The 20,912-nt window shown below is 56.6% G+C and overlaps 1 protein-coding gene and 1 long non-coding RNA gene across 5 annotated transcripts in view; one reads left to right on the top strand and one right to left on the bottom strand.

Annotated features, from left to right (window-relative positions):
- Positions 1 to 7,756, bottom strand: part of RAB40B (RAB40B, member RAS oncogene family) — a 30,607-nt gene extending 22,851 nt beyond the window's left edge. For all 4 annotated transcript variants that reach the window (XR_011383303.1, XR_011383304.1, XM_051838791.2 and 1 more), the window contains exon 1: positions 7,488 to 7,756. Coding sequence is in view for 2 of the 4 variants with exons in the window: in XM_051838791.2 (XP_051694751.2) it covers positions 7,488 to 7,629 (142 nt within the window). In the remaining 2 variants the exon portion in view is untranslated. The remainder of the gene's footprint in view (positions 1 to 7,487) is intronic.
- Positions 7,757 to 7,851: 95 nt separating this feature from the next.
- Positions 7,852 to 15,810, top strand: LOC103345863 (uncharacterized). Its single transcript, XR_515580.4, has 3 exons — positions 7,852 to 8,171; positions 9,359 to 9,428; positions 15,542 to 15,810. It is a non-coding gene; the product is annotated as an uncharacterized lncRNA (long non-coding RNA).
- The last annotated feature ends 5,102 nt before the right edge of the window (positions 15,811 to 20,912 follow it).

Here is a 20,912-nt window from a genome sequence, read left to right as displayed (position 1 = left end):
GGCTCCTGGCCCGGGCTCGGCCCACCCTAGCAGTTGCAGTCCTCTGTGGAGCAAACCAGCGGGTGGAAGGTCTGTGTGTGTCTGTGTGTGTGCCTTAGGACAGAGGAAAGGACAGACCTTTGACACAAATGCAACTTGATTATTTTTAAACTGGGATGCATTTATGGGCAGGGCATTCAAAACCCAGTTCACTTAAAAACCTGTGTACCCACACACAGTGCTGCAAGTGGTCACGATCAGGAAAACGTCTCGTACCACCTGACATTCAGTTCAAACTGGAAAGTGAGGACTACAAAGTGTGTTTTAAATCTGAAGTGGTTTCCAGGGAAACTGGCAGAACAGCTGTGCAAATCAGCGCGCCCACCCCCATCTGCAGACGCAGAGCACGAGAGTGGGCAGAACCCCGGCAGAGCATTTGTCAGCGGAGGATGAAGGAGAGGACCCAACAATGGGTCACGCGTGGGGCAGGAAAGCGGCTCCCCAGAGCCCTCCCTGAGGGTCTGCCCCGGGAGCGGGGGAGCAGGGCCCACAGCCTCCCACCAGCACTCCGGCTCCTCCATCCACACCATGGATCCTGAGGAAGTGATGCATCCTCTCTGTCCCATGAAATGATACTTTTCTTTAAAGATTTATTTAGCTTATTTGAAAGACAGTGACAAAGAGGAGGAGAGACAGAGAGAGAAGAAGATCTTCCGTGTGCTGGTTTATTCCCTAGATGGCTGCACCAGCCAGGGCCCAGACTCCATCAGGGTCTCCCTGTGGTTCACAAGCAGAGCAGCCAGGACTCGAACTGCTGCTGGCACGGCAAGCAGTGGCTTAACCCCCTGCACTCCAACACAGGCCCCCCATGAAATGATTCTTCTGGGGCCGGCGCTGTGGCACAGTGGGCTAAGCCTCCACCTGCAGTGCTGGCATCCCTTACGGGCACCAGTTCGAGTCCTGACTGCGCCTCTTCCCATCCAGCTCTCTGCTATGGCCTGGGAAAGCAGTAGAAGATGGTCCAAGTCCTTGGGCCCCTACACCCACGTGGGAGACCCAGAAGAAGCTCCTGGCTCCTGACTGGCCTGGCCCAGCCCCAGTGGTTTCCACCATTTAGGGAGTGAAAGAGTGGATGGAAGACACCCCTCCCCCCACCCCGTAACTGCCTTTCAAATAAAAATTTTTTTGAAAATTACTCTTAGCAAAAACATAACAAAGGAACAAGGATTGTCCTGCTGGGAAAAGGAAGCTGGAAAAGCAGACGAAAGAAAGCAGTTGGAGAAAATGAGTCGGTTTTGCCAGAAAAAAAACTGGGAGGCAAGAGAGTGCAGAATTTGTCACAGGCCTGGTGCTGTGGTGCGGTAGGTTAATCCTCCGCCTGCAGTGCCAGCATCCCATATGGACGCCGGTTCGAGTCCCAGCTGCTCCTCTTCTGATCCCACTCTCTGCTATGGCCTGGGAAAGAGTAGAAGATGGCCCAAGTCCACACAGCAGACTCATGGAATAACAACCACTTTGGATACCACTCTGACCTCAGAATCAGCCCTTGGGGCGTTCTGGTCTGGCTGGAGAGACCATGAGACATTTCAGGCATGGAAGGCCAGGACACTATGACGAACCTGCAGGAAGGATCCTGTGGGAGAGACCCCAGTGGAAAGGGGTGGCCATCAGGCAGGGATGTGCTTTTCTCTGGGGGGAGGAGAGAACTTCCACTTTGCTTGTGGCCTTGTCTGGATGTTGACGGAGATTGTGGGTCTGGGGGGCTTCCATGGCCTTGGCAGCTCATGCCAGGGGCCTCAGGTGGTGGCTGACGTCATTCATGGGAGTGTCAGTCAAGCTGACAGCAGGAGCCATTGCACGTTTGCTTCCCGTGCAGGACTCTGTCCCCTGAGAGTTGTATTGTGGGAGCTGGCTGTGGGATTGTTCTCCGACAGTTTACGTTTAGGGAAGTCCCGCGAGAAGAGGCTGAACTAAAGACCTACGCATGGGACAGGCCTTGAGGTTGCAGGGTCACCAGGAGCCCAAGGAGAGGGGACCAGGGTGTATGAAGGGTCAGCCCAGGAATGGAGAGGCCTCCCCTGGGCAGGGTAGCCACAGCCCACCTCTCCCTCCTGCTCCCGACTGTGTGCTCAGGTTTCAGGACAGCTTCTGGAATCCCAGACCCCTGCCTCCAACCGTGGCTAAAGGAAAACAAAATGTCCAGGACACAGAATCAGTCCTCACTGTGAGGGCGGAGAGCATCCAGGAGGAGCTGTGTGAGCACCAGCAGGACGCAGCCTCACAGCTGCGCCGACAGCCCGGGGAAGCCGGCCCCACGAGGGACTCGCTCTGGAGAGAGCCAGACCCAGGCAGCGCAGCCCCCGCAGTACAATGAGGGAGGGCAGAAGCCTCTAGAACTAGAGAAGGATGCACCGTGACCCCGCCCTCTTGCCTCTTTGCAGCGGGAAGACAGCACCAGTGCCAAGGCTGCTGGAGCACACCTGGCCATCGTGGAGCAGGAGGACAGGGTCTGTCCGTCAAGACCCCGGGTCCTGACCACCAGGCAGGGATAATTCAGGGCTTCTGCTTATCCAAACAAGAGTTAAAAGATGACACAGATAAACACAGATCTCCACAGCTTGCATCTGACAAAGGACTCACAGCCAAAATGTATTTTTTAGACACTGGTGCCATTCACTAAAACAACTCAGTCTGGGACGGCCGTTGGGTGCAGCAGGTAAGGCGTGGCTTGGGATGCCCACGCCCCACAGTGGGGAGTCTGGGTGGAGTCTCAGCTCCACTCCCAATTACAGCTTCCTGCTAGAGTTGACCTGGGGAGGCAGCAGTGATGGCTAAAGGACCTGGGTGCTTGGTTTGTGTTCCTGGTTCTTGGCTTTGGCATGGGGCAGCCCTGGCTGTTACAGTCATTTGGGAAGTGAACCCATGGATGGGAGATCTCTCTGTCTCTGTCTCTGTCTCTGTGGCTTTCAGTAAAATAAATAAATAATGTTTAAAAAGAATGCAGAGGCCGGCGCTGTAGCATAGTGGGTAAAGCCTCCACCTGCAGCACTGGCATTCCATATGGGCACCGGGTTCTAGTCCCAGCTGCTCCACTTCTAATCCAGCTCCCCGCTATGGCCTGGGAAAGCAGTGGAAGATGGCCCAAGTGCTTGGGCCCCTGCACCCATGTGGGAGATTGGGAAGAAGCTCCAGGTCCTGGCTTCAGATTGGTGCAGCTCCAGCTGTTGTGGCCATTTGATGAGTGAACCAGTGGACAGAAGACCTTTCTCTCTGTCTCTCCCTCTCACTGTCTGTAACTTTACCTCTCAAATAAAAAATAAAGTCTTTAAAAAAAATTTAAAAATGCAACTTAAATGACAAAATGGACAAGTGACTTGGGTATTTACAAAAGAGGAAATCCAAATAAACATATGAAAAGATGCCCAACCTCCTAAGTCATCACAGAGATGCAGATTTAAACTGCACACTCCAGACCGCTGGCCAAAACGCCAGCAAGAGGAAGAGTGCATCGTGCATTGGCTGGGGTGTGTGTGTGTGTAAACCGGAACACGCCGCTCTGCTGATTCTAGGGCCGGCCAGCAAGCATCTGGGAATATCCCCTAAAGCCAGCTCTATGCAGGCTAAGCAACTGCACGCTGAGGGCCACTCCAACAGAGACACAGAAGGGGCGTACTGCAAATGTTCAAGGCAGAACAAACCCTAACAGTCAGAAACTGGAAACCACCCACATGTGCATCACCAGCAGGATGGAAAAATAAGTCACGCTACATACCACAGAGCACGAGAACAAACCACACGCCAGTGCACCCAGCAGCAGGGAGACCCTCAGACACCGCTGGGCACCAGGGAAGCAGCGCCACAGAGCACACCCTGTTCTTTTCCACAGGATAAATGCGGGCAGCGGGTGCATCCTGTCAGGGGTCAGGATGCTGCTCACCCCAGGGGGTGGTGACTGGAGGACGAGATGGGTGCAGGGGCGTCAGGGCCAGGAGTGTGTGATTCTCAGAGTGCTGGAATCACCGGTGTGTGAGGCTCACAGAAACCATGAAGCTGTGCAGCTACAATGTGCACTCTTCTATATGTACACCATACACCAACAAAAAGCCTAAAAAGGGAAAAGAGAGGAGGAGCCCTACCTAAAAGAAGACATGTCCCAAGCAACAGAAGAAAGGCTGTCCTATTACTTCATACAGCAGAACAAATCAACAAGGACATTAGGTTGTAAAATTGAGGTTCAAAGAAAAAACTGGGACTTATTTATTTATTTGAAAGGCAGAGCAACAGAGAGAGGGAGAGGGAGAGAGAGATAGAGAGAGAGCGCATCTCTCTATATGCTGGTTCACTCTGCAAATGCCCACAGAAGGCAAGGCTGGGCCAGGTCAAAGCCGGGAGCCAGGAAGTCCATCTGGGTCTCCCACGTGGGTGGTAGGGAACCAAGTGCTGGAGCCGCCGTCTGCTGCCTCCAATTGCGTTAGCAGGAAGCTGGGTTGGTAGCAGAGTAGCCAGAACTTGCATCAGGCTCTCTGGTAAGGGATGGTGGCATCCTAAGTGATGGCTTAACCTGCTGTGCCAGAAAACTTATTTCCAAAAGAAGAAAAAAATTTAATGAAACAAATTTTTAAACAGTTTTTAATCAAAAAAAGGGAAAGTTTCAAAAATAAGAAAAAAAAAAGTGACCAAAGCCATTTCATCGCAGAACGCACAAATCAGAAATACCTAGAAAGAACTCACTGGAAAAAAAAAAAGGCAGAAATTCTGCAGAGAAAGACATAAAGTCTGAGGCAACTGGAGAGAGCGAATGGGCTAGGGACAGATGAAGATGGTCCAACCTGCGCGGCATGGGGTGGGAGGCAGAACAATGGATCCTTGGAAGATGCCCGTGACCAGCCGGAGCTCGTGAAGATGTTGGGCCACACAGCAAGGAGGAGCAAAGGCTGCAAATGGAATTATATTTGCTAATCAGCTGGCCTTAGGCACAGATAATCCTGCGCTGTCTTGGTCCTTACACATGAGGGGAGGGAGGCAGCAGAGTCAGGTCAGACCTGACTGGCCACTGCTGGCTGTGAAGACGCAGGAAGAGACCGCGAGCACGCCGGTGGATTCTGGATCTGGGGAGGCAGGCAGACAAGCCAGGCCAGAGCCCCCAGGAAGGGAGGCAGCCCTGCAGCGCTGGGTAGCCCAGCAAGACTGCTGGGAGACTGAGGCCTCAGAACGAGATATTAAACACGTGTGATTTTAAGCCACTGAATACATGGTAATTAGTTACAGAAGCAAGAAGAAACACAATTGTTCTCCCTAAAGCAGGGACAGCAGGGGATGCAACAGGAGATACTTTAAGGACATAATGTAAATTCTCATACTGAAAAGAAAAATCTATTTGAAAGTTCCAGAGGACACAGTATACCAGAAGTTCAGCACAAGACATTCAGCTCTGAGACGGGGTCTGGTTGCGCTCACAGACCACGAGGGGACAGCTACTGCTTCAATGCTGGAGCCAGGATCAGCGTCCTGCTGCTCTGCCTCCAATCCAGTTTCCTGCAAATGAGCCTGGGAAGGCAGTGGAAGCTGGACCAGCAACTGGACCCCTGCCACCCACGGGGGAGACCTGGCCCAGCCCTGGCTGTTGTGGTCATTTGGAGAGCCAATCAGCAGATGGAAGTGTGTGTGTGTGTGTGTGTGTGTGTGTGTCTACCTTCTGCATAAATTAAAACAAATGCATCAGTGAAAAACAGTTTAAAGAAAGAAAGGCTTCTTTGGAAATTAATGAAGAGAAGGCAAATCACCCACCCGGGGGAATCGACCTCCGCCTTCACCCCAGCCACCTCCAAGGCCAGGCAGCACCCAGTGCTGAGGGTAGGAGGATGCTACAGCCAGCCAGGATGTCATCGTTTTCAGACGCGGCGACACTCAAGAGACACTCACACATCCTTGCTGCGAGCGTGGCTGGTATAGAAATCTAGCTAGCAAGCTCTGGACAGTAAACTAAGGAACTCAGAGCCTGCAGCTGGTTCCAGGTAGACACAGACTAACAGCAGGCAGGTGCGCCACAGCACAGACCTGAGTGCCAGAGCACGATGCCGTTCCACAGCGAGACAACAGCCCCAGCCTCTGTTTCCCATAAACTCTCATTATTTAAATGATTATCTTATAATAAGGCCGTGTGTGTGTGTGTGTGTGTGTGGGAGAGAGAGAGAGAGAGAGAGAGAGAGAGAGAGAGAGAGAAATGCTCCCATGATCTGATTCACTCCTCAAATGCACTCAACAGCCAGGCTGGGCCAGGCTACGTTTGTGAGCTGGGAACTCCATCCACGTCTCCCAGCAGGTGGCAGGGGCCCAGGCACTGGGGGTGCCCCCAGGATGCATCGCAGGGAGCTGAGACTGGAACCCAGGCCCTCTGGCATGGGATGCTGGTGCCTGAGAGGTATCGTGACCACTGTGCCAGACACCTGCCCCATAAACCCTTTCCTACACACCAGAAGACACATTTGGTGACTGCCGTCTCCCAAGGGCCACATCTACATCAGTGCTTTTGTTGTCAAGTTTATTTATTTGAAGGGCAGAGCGACAGAGAGATCCTGCATCCGCTGCTTCAGTCCCCAGACGACCACGACGCCTCATCCTGAGCTGACGCCCCTCACTCACTCCTCCCATGTGATGGGCAGAGTCAGACCCCAGACCGGGCCTAAAGCGGCCAGCAGCCAGGGCAGAGCATCCTCCAAGCCAGCCCTGGGCCATGGCCCCAAGCCGGCCTCGGCCTTTGCCCCTCAGGTGGGCTGTGCTTGTCCGGGCCCTTCCTTCCCGGCCAGGGCAGGAATGCACTGGGCTGGACTATGAGCCTGGAGGGCAGGGGCCCGACCCCGTACCCGGGACCCAGCCTGGTCCACTTGGCTTCCTCCCGGCATCATCTGAGGGCAGCAGCTGGGCCTCCCCTGGGTTCTCAGCTCCGACCTCGCCCCCTGCCCTGGTTCCCCCGACCCTCTGACCCCTGGAGCCGGCTCTCCAACCTGCAGCTAGGGCCACCCTGCACCCCTTCCCCCGCCCCGGCCAGTCCATAAGGGTCCCCCACCCCACCCCGACTCGGGTTAGCTCCTTTGGCGCCGACTCCTTCCCAGCGCGCCCCCGCGCCGCCTCGGCTCCACAGCCACCCGGGGCCGGAGTCCCCAGCCCCTGCCTGGCCACTGCCCTCCGCAAGCCACGGGAGAAGCAAGGGGGTCGTTTCGCCGGCTTCCCAGTGAAAGACCGAGGGGAGCCAGGGACCCACGGACTGTGGGCCAGACTCAGGCGGACAGAAGCCGGCCCTGCGCCCCGGCCCCTGGTGACCCCGAGCTGAATCCGCGACCTCCGCCACACCCTGCAGAGCCCTCCCGGTGCCCCGCACCCCCGGACCACCCCAGCTCCCACCCACGTCCCGGGATCCTCCCAGACCCCTCCCCACCCCCACCCCGCGCCCGCGCCCCAGGCCCGCCCCGACGCCTCCCCTGGCCTCGGGCCCCGCGCCCAGCGCTCACCGGCCGGGTGGCCGTACGGGGACTCGGCCGCGCCGTCCTGCAGGCTGGCCAGGATCTCGCCCTTGCCCACGTCGCTGTCGCCCACCAGCAGGAACTTGAGCAGGAAGTCATAGGCCCGGACTGGGCTCCCCAGGGTGCTCATCGTGCCGGCCTGGCGCCCCCGCCCATGCCCGGCTCGCGGGCTGCGCGCAGCGGCGGCGGCCGGGCCCAGAGGCGCCGCCGAGCCCCGTCCGCGATCGCCTCCCGCCTGCCGCCGGGCGCCTGACAGCGCGCGGCCGTCCCGCCCCACCGCGCCCCGCCCCGCCACGCCATTGGCGGGCCGCAGTTGCTAGGGCGACTGCGCGCATTCACCGGCTGCGCCGCTGGTCTGTCTCGCTCGGTCACCGCCTCCGGGAGTGACGCGCACCCTCCTCTCCTGGGCGGGCCCCGCCGCCGCAACCAATGGAGGCTCGGAGCCAGGCTGGGGCGGAGCCGGAGGGCGTAGGGGGCGGGGACTCGGATCCCGCAGCCAATAGCGGGGCAGGGGCGAGCAGGGGGCGGGGCCGGGTGTTTACACTCCCGCGTGTGCTGGTCGGCAGCGGGTGAGGCGCAGCCGCGGGCGTGGGGTCCGCCCCCTCCCTGCCAGAGGGACCTCCAGGGATTCGCCGGTTCCAAGGCGACGCCCTTGTCTCGAGAGCGACGCCGGTGCGTGGGTGCACGTGTACGTGGGTGAGCGTGTGCGCGCGTCTGCTCGTGCGCGTCTGTGCGGCTCTGCAGGTGTCTGCGCGTGCGTGTGCCTGCGCGGCTGCTGTGCGCGTGGTCATGAGTGCGCGGGTGCGTGGACCTGTGCGTGTGGCGGGGAATAGGGCAGGGTGGGGGCCTGCGAGCCTCGGGGCGTGGCTTCTCTTCCCCTCCCGGAGCAAGGAGCCCCTGCCACCGGGACCCGCTTTCCACTCTGGGGGTCCCCATCGGGATCCTGGCAGCGGGCAGGGGGCGCGCTGGCCCCGTGGCTGGGGGCTGCTTCTTCGTTTAGGACCGCCTTGCCTCCGCCACTCCCTCACCTCCACCTCAGGTGGGGCAGGGCGCTCTGAGGCATCGTCATCCCACTGTTGCAGGGAGAGGGGGAGACTTACAAAAGCGTGAAAGCCGAGATTTCTATCTTCATCACTTGCGTTTATTTGTACCTAAGCCCACCACGTTAGTTTACAGCGCTTACTGCTGGTTGATAGTTGCTGATGGGACAGTGGTGATGCCACCAGACAGAAAGGAAGGTCACTGGAAGGTGGGTGTGGCAGGTGCGGTGGCTCCCACCCCCAAGCCCAAAAGCCCCAGGAGTTCCTCTTCTCTGGACCCTCAGCCCTAGTGCCGCAGTCGCTGTGAGTCACTGCTCAGGTACCCAGCCAGGCAGGTATGCTTACCTCCTGCTGCCCCCACCCGCAATGCCTGCCCCACCTCAGGGTAGGGTCTCAAAGCTCTCAGCCCCCCTCCTGGGTTTAGGCCCAACAGCCTGGAGGTCTGCAGGGGTTGTTCCCAGCTGTGGAAGACCGGCGAGACCTGCCTGCTTTTCTGTCCTCCCCGTGCCAGCAGTCAGAAAGTGGCAAGTGATACCTGAAATCCCAGACAAAATGCAGTCACTCCCCGTGTCTGTGGGGATTCCTTCCAGGAGCCTCTGGGGATACAGAATCCTCTGATGTGCTGAAGTCCCTCAAAGATGGCACAGTATTTGCATGTAATCTACATACATCCTCCTGTTCACTTAGATTACTTACAATACCTAATACAACACAAGCACCATGTCAATAGTTGTTATACTGTATTGCTCAGGGAGTAACAACAAGAAGAAAGTCTGTACATGTTTCGAACAATCTTGTTTGAATATTTTTTGTTTACAGCTGGTTGCCTCCGGGGAGCAGAACACAAGATTACAGAAGAGGACACACCCACAGGGCCCGAACTGCAACAGTAAGTGGTGAGGAAGGCGCTCTCATCAGATACTTAGTTCACAAGCCAAAGGGTTCCCACCAGCAGAAGCCCCAGGCATGGGCCCCCACCAGCGTGGGGAAGGTCCTGTGCTGGGACAACGCCTGCCCCCTCTCTGATTGCGGTAGATGTGCAAAGTGCAGGCAGGAACACCACTGACCTGGCTTCTGCCCGCCTCAAGGCCAGGCTTCCAGTCCATCCACCTCTGCTCACTGGAGGAGTGCTCCCTGTGGCCAGGCTGAACTCTGCCCCTCAATTTCCTGCTTGCATCCTGGGGCTACTGCAGGAGACCAGGGCCCAGCTAGCAGAAGCCATGTGCATGCTTTGGAGGCCAGAGGGTCAGCCCACCATGGGCCCCTAGCTGCCATTCATGTTCCTCGTCACCTGCCCATTGTTCAGACGTGAGCAGGCCTCCAGTGCTCTGAAGAGAAGCAGCGGAGAAGCCACGGTCTTCGTTTCCAAAATCCAAGGGACGTTCTCCTCCTGGTTGTTGTTCAAATGGAGAACAGCCAGCCCTTAACCAAGGCTGTCACCAGTCCACGATGGCCTCGGGCAGCCCGCATGGAACCACTGTGTGCTGCTCCAATTCTGTTCAAACTTCCTCCTACATTAAAACAGGCATTGTTCATGCTAAAAGTAATCATGTTGCAATAGTGAAAAACTCAAGACAAACATTCACTCACCACACACTCGATTTCATCTCCCCCTCCCCCTCCCTTTATCTTCCCCCTCACCCCACCCTCACCTCAACTCACCCTCACACTCACCTCACCTTCACCTCACACTCATCCTCACTTCACCCTCACCTCACCTCACCTCACCTTCACCTCACCTCACCTTCACCTCACCTTCACCTCACCTTCACCTCATACTCACCCTCACCTCACCTCACCTCACTTCACCTCATCTCACCTTCACCTCACCTCACCCTCACACTCACCTCACCCTCACCTCACTTCATCTTCACCTCACCTTCACCTCATACTCACCCTCACTTCACCTTACCTTACCTCCACCTCACCTCACCTCACCCTCACGTCATCCTCACCTCACCCTCACATCATCCTCACCTCACTTCACCTCACCCTTACCTCACCTTCACCTCACCTCACTTCACTTCACCTCACCTCACACTCATCCTCACCTCACCCTTACCTCACCCTTACCTCACCCTCACCTCACCCTTATCTCACCCTCACACTCACCTCACCCTCACCTCACCTCATCTCACCTCACTTCATCTTCACCTCACCTTCACCTCACCTCACCTTCACCTCATACTCACCCTCACCTCACCTCACCCTCACACTCACCTCACCCTCACCTCACTTCACCTTCACCTCACCTTCACCTCATACTCACCCTCACCTCACCTCACCTCACTTCACCTTACCCTCATCCTCACCTCACCCTCACCTCACCTCACCCTCACCTCACCTCACCTCACTTCACCTCACACTCATCCTCACCTCACCCTTACCTCACACTCACCTCACCCTCACCTCACCTCACCTCACCTCACACTCACCTCTCAACTTCATCCTCACCTCACACCCTCACCCTCATCTTTACCTCACCTTTACCTCTCTTTCACCTCCCAACCTCAGCTCACTCACCTTGTACTCACCTCACACTCAACCTCATCTTCACCTCACCCTCACCTCACACTCACTCTTACCTCATCCTCACCTCATACTTGCTTACCTAACACTCACCCTCATCTTAAACTTACCTTGTACTCACCCCACCTCACACTCACCCTCACCTCACACTCACCCTCACCTCACCCTCAGTCACAGCTGGTCACTGTCACCCTCACCTCACCTTCACCTGACTCTCACCTAACCCTCAGCTGACCCCCTCTCACTTCTGCCTGTGCTGCCATTTGTCTCTTCCCTGAAGAACTGACCTCTATCCTTGTGCTCTTGGCATCTACGCAAGCACTGGTTCGGCTCTTTGCAGACACTTTGCTGAGGACACCAGAGAGTACGTTTCCAGACACTGTGGGACCCTTCAGCTCTGTGTTTGCACAACCAGTTCCTCTGCTTCACACACACGTGGCTCTTCTCGTGAAGTCAGCGGAGCCTCAGAACCAAATACCAACCCCTCTACTGCAAAGCCCTCCTGACCTGCGTGGGCTGCTCCTCAGCATGGCGTCTCACTAAGACAACACACCAGGGCACCTGGCTTAAGGTTTATTTATGTACTTGAAAGGCAGAGAGAGAGAGAGAAGAGAGATCTTCCATCTGCCGGGTCACTCTCCAAATGGCCACACGGCCAGGGCTGAGCCAGGCACTCCGTCTGGGTTTCGTGTCATTAGCTGCCGTCTCCCGGGTGCATTAGCAGGGAGCTGGATTGGAAGCAGAGCAGCTGGGACTCTGACGCAGGGTGCTGATGTCGTGTACAAGTGGCCATTCCACCGGCTGCACCACGGTGTTGCCTCCTGGGAAGAAACTTTGATTTAGCTGCCACACTGACTTTGTGTAACCTCAAAGGTTTGAGATTAACTCGTGGACAATGGTGAACCTGTGATCCTGTTTCTCTGCCAGGCTCAATGTTCCTGCCCAGTCATAGCTTGGGTCTAACTAGCAGAACTGGTTGGTGGTTCTGGTCCTTTGGAGTGCATTTTTTGGTGGTTTTCTTCTCCTTTTCTTTTAAAAAAAGATTTATTTATTTATTTGAAAGTCAGAGAAAGAGCGAGAGACAGAGAAAGAGAGAGAGGTCTTCTATCTGCTGGTTCACTCCGAAATGGCTTCAATAGCTGGGTCTGGGCCAGGCTAAAGCCAGGAGCCAGGAGCTTCATCCAGGCCTCTCACATGGGTGCAGGGGCCCAAGGATTTGGGCCATCCTCAGCTGCTTACCCAGGTCATTAGCAGGGAGCTGAATGGGAAGTGGAGCAGCTGGGACTTGAACTAGTGCCCGTATGGGATGCCGGCATTGCAGGCAGCAGCTTTATCCATTAGGCCACAATGCCAGCCTCCTTACTTGGGGGTTTTCAAATGCTTTTCAAGATGTCTTTTGTCTTTCTGGTCCCTTCATTAATGAGTGGAATGAAACCAGACCTTCTATTTATGGAAGAATGACATTTCAAACAATTTGACAATGGAATTATATCCAGGAAGCTTAAATTCCCAGGCAACGGATACATCTCCCAACATAGTGCTCAGAAAGGCAAATTGAAGCTGGCGCCATGGCTCACTAGGCTAATCCTCTGCCTGCGGCGCCGGCACCCCAGGTTCTAGTCCCCAGTTGGGGCGCCGGATTCTGTCCTGGTTGCTCCTCTTCCTGTCCAGCTCTCTGCTGTGGCCTGGGAGTGCAGTGGAGGATGGTCCAAGTCCTTGGGCCCTGTACCCGCATGGGAGACCAGGAGAAGCACCTGGCTCCTGGCTTCTGATCAGCACGGTGCACCGGCCACAGAGTACCAGCCACAGCGGCCATTGTGGGGTGAACCAACGGAAAAGGAAGACCTTTCTCTCTGTCTCTCTCTCTCTCACTGTCCAAAAAAAAAAAAAAAAAAAAAAAAAGGCAAGTTGGAAACAGCATCTTCCAAGGTTCTCTTGACCTACAGGAGCTGGCTGCCTACCCACCACCATGCACAACCTCCTGCCTGGTTCCTTGACTGCTCCTTCTGCCCGTCACCCTGTCCAGAGACTGGTCTTTGCATTCTGGGCCTGACGCGCGCCCAGCGTGCACGTTAGTGGAACACTGGAATCAGAAGTACAGCTAGGGCTCGAACCCTGGTACTCTGGCACGGGATGGTGGCCTCCCGAGCAGCATCTTCGCTGCTGTGCCAGGCCATCTCTGAATGAGAAGCTTCCTAGAGCCAGGCAGAGCATGCTGTAGACGGGATGAATGCGCTTTGGCCACGGTCAGATCCGAGCTGGTCTTTGTTACTTGGACACAATTCTGATTGTCCTTGGTCATCAGGGTGTCACAAGTGTGGATCTGGGTGCATGTGAATGCAGGAATAGCCCGCAGCCTGCCTTTCGCAAAGTAACACGTCCACGTCCCTGGACTCAGAGGCAAAGGAACAGGTTCTGGGGATGAGTGGCCCCAGCTCCTGTGCAGGCATCAGCTCCCGCGAGGGGAGGGACTCCGTGTGACGTGACCATAACGTAACCTGCACCTCTTCCTTTAGGTAACCCTGGTGCTCATCGCAAACCTTACAGGATAAACAAGTTCATCTCTGGCCGGCTGGACCGTCCCTCGTGTAGTGCCTGGAATCTTAACATTTCTTGAGAAAGTCCATGGGCTGTCTTTTTCTCCCTTAACACAAGAAGCCCCTCCTGCTGGCTGGAGGTGTGAGGCTCCGTTGTCTCATGGTCACCTGAGATCACAGTCCTCTCCCTCAGTCCTCACTCTGTAACCTTGGCTTTGCCCTCCGCTTTGGTTTCTTGGCACCCCCGCCTTTGGAGGCTGCTTCTCATACGCACGGGTTTCCTCCGTGAGAGACATGAGGACGCTGCAGAAATGCCAGGAAAGCTCACCTCTCAGGGGCACAGCTGCTGTGCAGGGAAAACACCTCTCCCTGCTGTGCCAAGCCCAGCACTTCCTCCTCGACTGAGTCGCAGTAAATAGCCCCCTTAACCCTAAAGCTCAGGAGAGGTTTTTCCCGAGAGAATCCCTTTGGGCCACAGGAGGAAGAGGAATGATTTCCTTTGTGTGAAATTTCAGCCTCGGCCTGGGGCTTCTGGGCTTGTGCTGCCACACATTCCTGGTCCCTGAAGTCCGAGACCGGGTGGGAGCAGGACTCACTAAATAAGCCCCTCCGGCCCGACAGGTGTTCGTCTCCAACCCCAAAGACCCCCTGCTGTGCTCTTGGGGATGTCCCCAACATGCAGACATGCCCCAAACAGCCCAAAGTGACAGGCATGTGACTGAGACTGCCAGGGTAGCTGAGCCTCACTCCCAGAGAAGGTGGGGGACATCCGCTTTCCCACCAGAGAGATGAGGATGGGTCCGTGGGGGGCCGCCCTACCCACCCTGCAAAACCTAACACTCTTCCCTGCCCCCCGGGCAGAGGGAGGCTGGTGCTGGCTGTCCACCTGCTGCCTGTGTGCCACAGCAACCATGTCTGCTAAATCCGTTTTAAATTTTTCTGTCGACAAAAGCTGTGAGAGCCTTGTAATATTTTCTTTAAGATTTTATTTATTTATTTGAGAGGCAGAGTTACAGACAGTGAGAGGAAGAGAGAGAAAGGTCCTTCCTCTGTTGTTTCACTCCCCAAATGGCCACAATGGCCGGAGCTGCGCTGATCCGAAGCCAGGAGCCAGCTGCTTCTTCCGGGACTCCCACATGGGTGCAGGGGCCCAAGCACTTGACAGGCCATTGCAGAGAGCTGGACCGGAAGTGGAGTAGCCGGGACTAGAACTGGTGCCCATATGGGATGCTGGTGCTGCGGGCAGAGGATTAACCTACTGTGTCACGGTGCCGGCCCCGTAACATTTTCTTGAGAGGAGATTTCTGTTGTGCCAATTTTTCTGGAATGACCAAACTCCATCAGAACAGACTGTCAGAGCCCTAGATGAGATGGAAGAAGTCAGATGTGGGGAAGGCGGGTGTGTGTGTGTGAATGTGTGTGTGTGTGAATTTCCATCTTGCTGGTTCATTCCCCAAATGCCCACAACAGCCAGGGCTAGGCCACACTCAAGCCAGGAGCCAGAGACTCCATGTGGATCTCCCATGTGGGTGGTGGGGCTGTTAGGTAGGAAGTTAGATATGAGCTTATGTGTGTGTGACATAAAGGCCTGAAGAGAAGACGTCTATGTCCAGCATATGCATCTGCACCTCAAAGTCATCCTGACAGTGTTCCAGGGGCAGCCCAGTGGTCACATCCTGCCCCCTCCTACCTGATAACCTGCCAGGTGGGGGTCCCCACCCCTTCTGCCTGACAAATCTTCCACAATCTCCCAGATGCAACCCAGTATCTGCATTTCAAACACCCTGCTCCAGATCCCCATTCTCTAGGGGGCCCTGCTCACCCTTCCTCTGAACCCAGGACGGCACCAGCTAGACTTCCCCCTGTCTGATACCTTCAGGGGAAAACTCAGTTAGGAGCTTCTTAGTATTTACAGCCATAAAACCCTTTGTTTCAGGAGGAGACGTGTGAAGACAGAGACCCATCTCCTTAAAAACCCCCGGCCTCCCCGCCTGTGCGTTCAGCCCTCTGCCTCTCTGCTGAGCTGCCTGCCTGGCCTGGTCAGGTGTGATCTCTCCTCTCAACATGTAACCTCACCGCCCCCCCCACCCCGCCAGTCAGAGCGACTGGGCACACTCAGGTTCTTCAGGTTCTGTCTGGAGAGGTGCCCATCCGTCCTTACGGATGTCCCTTCCCTAATAAACCTTGCTATTTTACCTCCCACTACTCTGTCTCACGCCTGAATTCTTTCTTGCGCGAAGACAAGAACCCTGCCATTCTCCGGTAACAGGGTCATCACCTGCTGCTTCCCCAGGCGCTGGACAGGAGGCAGAGCAGCCTGGCTCGCTGATTTGGGATGTGGGCGTCCCACATGCTGACTTAACCCACTGTACCGCCAGGCAATCGCAGAACCGCATTCCCTGCTAAGGGTGAATCAGATTCTACTGTATGCAGCCTCACACGTGTTTGTCCATTCACCCATCAGGGACACTGACAGCTTGGCTTTGTGTAGGAGTTTCTGCATGGGCACCGGGGCTGGGGACAACTCTGTAGAACCGTGGAGGACCTGGGTCTCTGAGCACAGAGCTCTCTGCTGTCGGCCCTGAAGCCTTGGGCTTGGTGGCAGCGCCCAGCGGCCTCTGGCCTGGAGTGTGATTTCGGGGACGGGAGGGTCCCTGAGCCCGGGAGGTGGAAGGGAGAAGGAATGACGGACACTTCAGCAGCAGGCAAGGGGTTTCTGTCCACGTCATTTCTTCTTCTGACGCCCAAATAAAAATAGACTAAGGAACTGTAAAAGGGACTGGCCACGTCTCCCCAGACCCAGCAGGCGCACACACCAATTAACTCTGCGTCACTCCCCTCTTCTGCTGTGAAGAAGTTAATAGAAATTAACAGCTGAGTGCAGCCTGAAGGTACGTCTGCTGGTGACTCAAGAATTCACAAAGTGCCAGCTGCTCTTCTGCCGTGGAAAGAAAACCTATTTTAAGCAGAACTTGAACTTTGTGGGTGCTCCAGCAGTATCAGTCACCCAGGTTTCCAGCCAGCGCTCCCCCAAGGCATCACGCCTCGCCACGCCCCGACCCCGCGGCAACCACGCCCCGCCCACTCTCCCAGGCAGCCCCGCCCCGCCCAGTGCCACGCCCAGCGGCTCCGCCCCGCCCCCCGCGTTTCACAGCGGCGGGAGCGCGGCTGGGGGGCGCAGGCGCCTCGGGTCCCTCCCGGGAGACCCGAACCGCGCGAGTGACAGCCCTCGGTGCCGGGAGTCCTCGGGCGCGTGTTCACCGGCTCCCCGCGGGAGCGCGCCCTGCCTCCGCACTGGTGCCTCGCGGGGACCCCAGACCCCGGGGCTCAAAGCTGCCTGGGCGAACTGGAAGCCCCTCCTCGGCTGCGGGAAGATACGGTCGGGACCTACGGGAGCGACTCGCCCAGAGCGGGTGTCGCGCCGCCCGGCAGCACGAGGCGGTTCGTGGGAGCCCGCTGTCCTGGGAGCCAGGAGTGACTGCGGGAGGGACACCGCTTCCTGCTGCGGGGAGGAGCGCGGGTGACTCCGGGGTCCGTGCGGAGCCGCCCGGGAAAAGGGGTGCAGGAGGACCCGCTGGTCCTCCCTCCCCGGACCCAGCCTGGGACGCTCGGCGCCGGGGGCCCGAGGAGGTAGAGGGTCTCTGGGGGCGTCGGACGGAGCCGTAGGCGGGAGGCAGGCCGGGAGAGCAGGGGGCCTTGCAGAGGCTGTGGCCGACGCAGGGGACAGTGGTGCCCAGGGTGGTGATGCGGCCCGGCCGGCAGTGCTGGCTGGCGGAAGGAGCCTCCGGCCCGGCCTGCGCCCTGGGGCACCGCGGCCGCCCTCAGGGCACCACCGGGCGCCGGCCTGCGCCCTGGGGCATCGCGGCCGCCTTCAGGGCACCACCGGGCCCCCGCCTGCGCCCTGGGGCACCGCGGTCACCGTCAGGGCACCACCGGGCGCCGGCCTGCGCCCTGCGGGACCGCGGTCACCGTCAGGGCACCACCGGGCCAGTGCCCTGCAGTATCACAGGAAGCGGGAGGTCTGCAGTGTTAGCAACAGAACCGTCACCGCCCAGAAACACCCAGTTCGGTCACAGGAGGTTCCCCGCGACGGCCTTTAGGTCGTTGTGATAAAGCTAGCGTGGTTGGAACTCAGTCGCACGGTGCACCTGACGCCATGACGCTTCCCAGAGCACCACGTAAGGGCGTGCAGATGGTTGGCACTGGAGCCCTCGGCCAGTAGACACCGCCACCATGCCTCCCAATAGTATAGTTGACGGCCCTTTGAGGATCTTGAGGTCACAGGTGGTGGCTTTATCTGCTATTTTTTTTTTTTTTTTTTTTTTTTTTTTTTTTTTTTTTTTGCAGAGTGGACAGTGAGAGAGAGAGAGAGAAAGGTCTTCCTTTTGCCGTTGGTTCACCCTCCAATGGCCGCTGCGGCCCGCTGATCCGAAGGCAGGAGCCAGGTGCCTCTCCTGGTCTCCCATGGGGTGCAGAGCCCAAGCACTTGGGCCATCCTCCACTGCACTCCCTGGCCACAGCAGAGGGCTGGCCTGGAAGAGGGGCAACCAGGACAGAACCCGGCGCCCCGACCAGGACTAGAACCTGGTGTGCCGGCGCCGCTAGGCGGAGGATTAGCCTAGTGAGCCACAGCGCCGGCTCCTGATATATACTTTTGCTTTAAATAAATTCTGTTTTCCTGTATACCGCTGTGTTTCCAGCTTGAATTCTTTTTGAAGATTTATTTGAAAGGCAGAGCGACAGAGAAAGAGATCTTCCATCTGCTGGTTCACTCCCAACTGGCCACAATGATGGGGGCTGGGCCAGGCCGAAGCCAGGAGCCTGGTACTCCATCCAGGTCTCCCGCATGGATGGCAGGGACTCAAGTACTTGGATCATCTTCTGCTGTTTTCCCAGGGAGCTGAATTGGAAGCAGAGCAGCCAGGAGTCTGACGCTCTGATATGGAATGCTGGCATTATAGGTGGCACCGTGGCCCACAGGCCCTTCCCTTGGACAGTATGCGGGAGGGCCCATCTGATCATGTCACCTGCTGGGCCTTCACTGAGGCTTGTAGCACAGCTGGGAAATAGGGGAAGTGACCTGGCACAGACTCAGCTGACAGTAGGAAGCCCTCTGGAGAGCAGACCCCACACAGACAACAGGAGCTGGGGCTGCACTGTGGTGCAGTGGGTTAAGCCAGCACTTGCAATGCCTGCATCCCATATCTGAGCTCTGGTTTGAGTCCCAGCTACCCCACTTCTGGTCCAGCTTCCTGCTAATGCACATAAAGCAGCAGGAGATAGCGCCAAGTACTTGGGCCCCTACCATCCATGTGGGAGACCAGGATGGCATTCCTGGCTCCTCCTAGCTTTGGCCTGAGCCAAACAAGGCTGTTTCAGTCATTTGGGGAGTGAATCAATAGGTGGAAGACATCTCTCTGTTGCTCTGCCTTGCAGATAAGTGAATCAATCTTTAAAACAAAACTAAACTATGAGATGCACTGCCTTTACTCCCTGGGGAATCCAGGAATTGTGCAGTGGCTTGCTGTGTGAAATTTTTCCATCCTGTCTCCTGCCCCCAGTTTCAGGGCTTCTGTAGCGATTCTTCTGACCTGTTTGGGGGTGTTCTCATACTGGGAACACCTGCTTCTGCCTGGGTGCCTTCCTGCGCCCAGCTCCTGAGTGTATGGCTTTTGTGTGCAGAACTGGTCAGAGGAGTGAGAAATGCGGCTGGGATGAAATCCTGATTCCACTGTCTCCCAGCCATGCAGCCAGTGGCTGGGGCACTGGTTGATCTCTGTGGGCCTCAGTTTCCCCATTTCTTGAGTGGAAACATTTCCTTGTGGGATGTCCGTGAGCAGTGTGAGAAATAAAGTCGGGGGGCCAGCACCATGGCTCACTTGGTTAATCCTCCACCTGCGGCGCCGGCATCTCATATGGGCACCAAGTTCTAGTCCTGGTTGCTCCTCTTCCGGTCCAGCTCTCTGCGGTGACCCAGGAGGGCAGTGGAGGATGGCCCAAGTGCTTGGGCCCCTGCACCCGCATGGGAGACCAGGAGGAGGCACCTGGCTCCTGGCTTTGGATCGGCGCAGCTCCAGCCATAGCGGCCATTTGGAGAGTGAACAACGGAGGGAAGACCTTTCTCTCTGTCTCTCTCTGTCTATAACTCTGTCAAATAAATTAAAAAAATAAAGTCGGGTTCATCTTCAAAGCAAGATGTCTAGCTGTGAGTAGACAGCTAGCTAGCATAACCGCTTGCAGGTGTGTGTAAAGTTACACGTACCTAGTTAGCCTAAGAGCTAGGTTACATACACCTGGAAAGTTCTTAGGCAATCAGGCTATAAGGCTTGGCCACAACAGCTGAAGCAGATGTAGGGAAGATTCTAGCCCTGCAGTGCTCAGCCAGGGAGGGACCTGCTAGGATATAAACAGCTTGCTGAAAGCCACTGGGTGATGCTGGCCCACCAGGCACCTGATCTTGCACAGTCAATAGCAAAGTCTCCCTTTTGCAGCACTTCCTGAGTTTCAGAGCTCTTTTTTTTTTTTTTTTTTTTTTTGTTTTGTTTTTGACAGGCAGAGTTAGACAGTGAGAGAGAGAGAGACAAAGAGAAAGGTCTTCCTTTTTCCATTGGTTCACCCCCCAAAGTGGCCACCACGGCTGGTGCATTGCGGCCAGCAGGCTGCGCCAATCTGAAGCCAGGAGCCAGGTGCTTCCTCCTGGCCTCCCATGCAGGTGCAGGGCCCAAGCACTGGGGCCATTCTTCACTGCCCTCCTGGGCCACAGCAGAGAGCTGGAAGAGGAGCAACCGGGACAGAAACTGGCGCCCCGACCGGGACTAGAACCCGAGGTGCTGGCGCCACAAGGCGGAGGATTAGCCTAGTGAGCCATGGCGCTGGCCCTCAGACTATCTTTTAAGTGGTCCTGTGAGGTTACTTCTCACAACTCGGGTGCTCACCCAGGGTCTCTGTGCCTGTGTGGAGAGGGGCTCCAGCAGAAGAGGAGATGCGTCCCACCCGGTTTTAGATGGCCTGCTCTGTCCGCGTGCCCATCTCCCCACAGAAGTTACAGAAACGCCCAGGCCTGTCATCCGGAAGACACGAGACAATACAGAGGAGAAAAAGCAGGCTCTGCGGCAGCCAGGCAACCTGGTGCATGAGTCGAGGTAGGAAAACCAGACTTTAAGTACTGCCTTGGGCTGGCCTCTTTGGAGGTCGAGTGTGTGTGAACAGATGAAGTGGGTCTTGGAGTGTGCAAGAAGCCTCCACTGGGGGTTGAGCACACAGGAAACTCAGAGTCACAACCAGCTGGAAACGGGAAATAAAAATTC

The sequence above is a fragment of the Oryctolagus cuniculus genome, chromosome 17 (genome assembly GCF_964237555.1).
Source record: "Oryctolagus cuniculus chromosome 17, mOryCun1.1, whole genome shotgun sequence".
Lineage (NCBI taxonomy): Eukaryota > Metazoa > Chordata > Mammalia > Lagomorpha > Leporidae > Oryctolagus > Oryctolagus cuniculus.
Note: the sequence above shows the minus strand (reverse complement) of the source record. Positions and strands in the feature narration are given on the sequence as shown.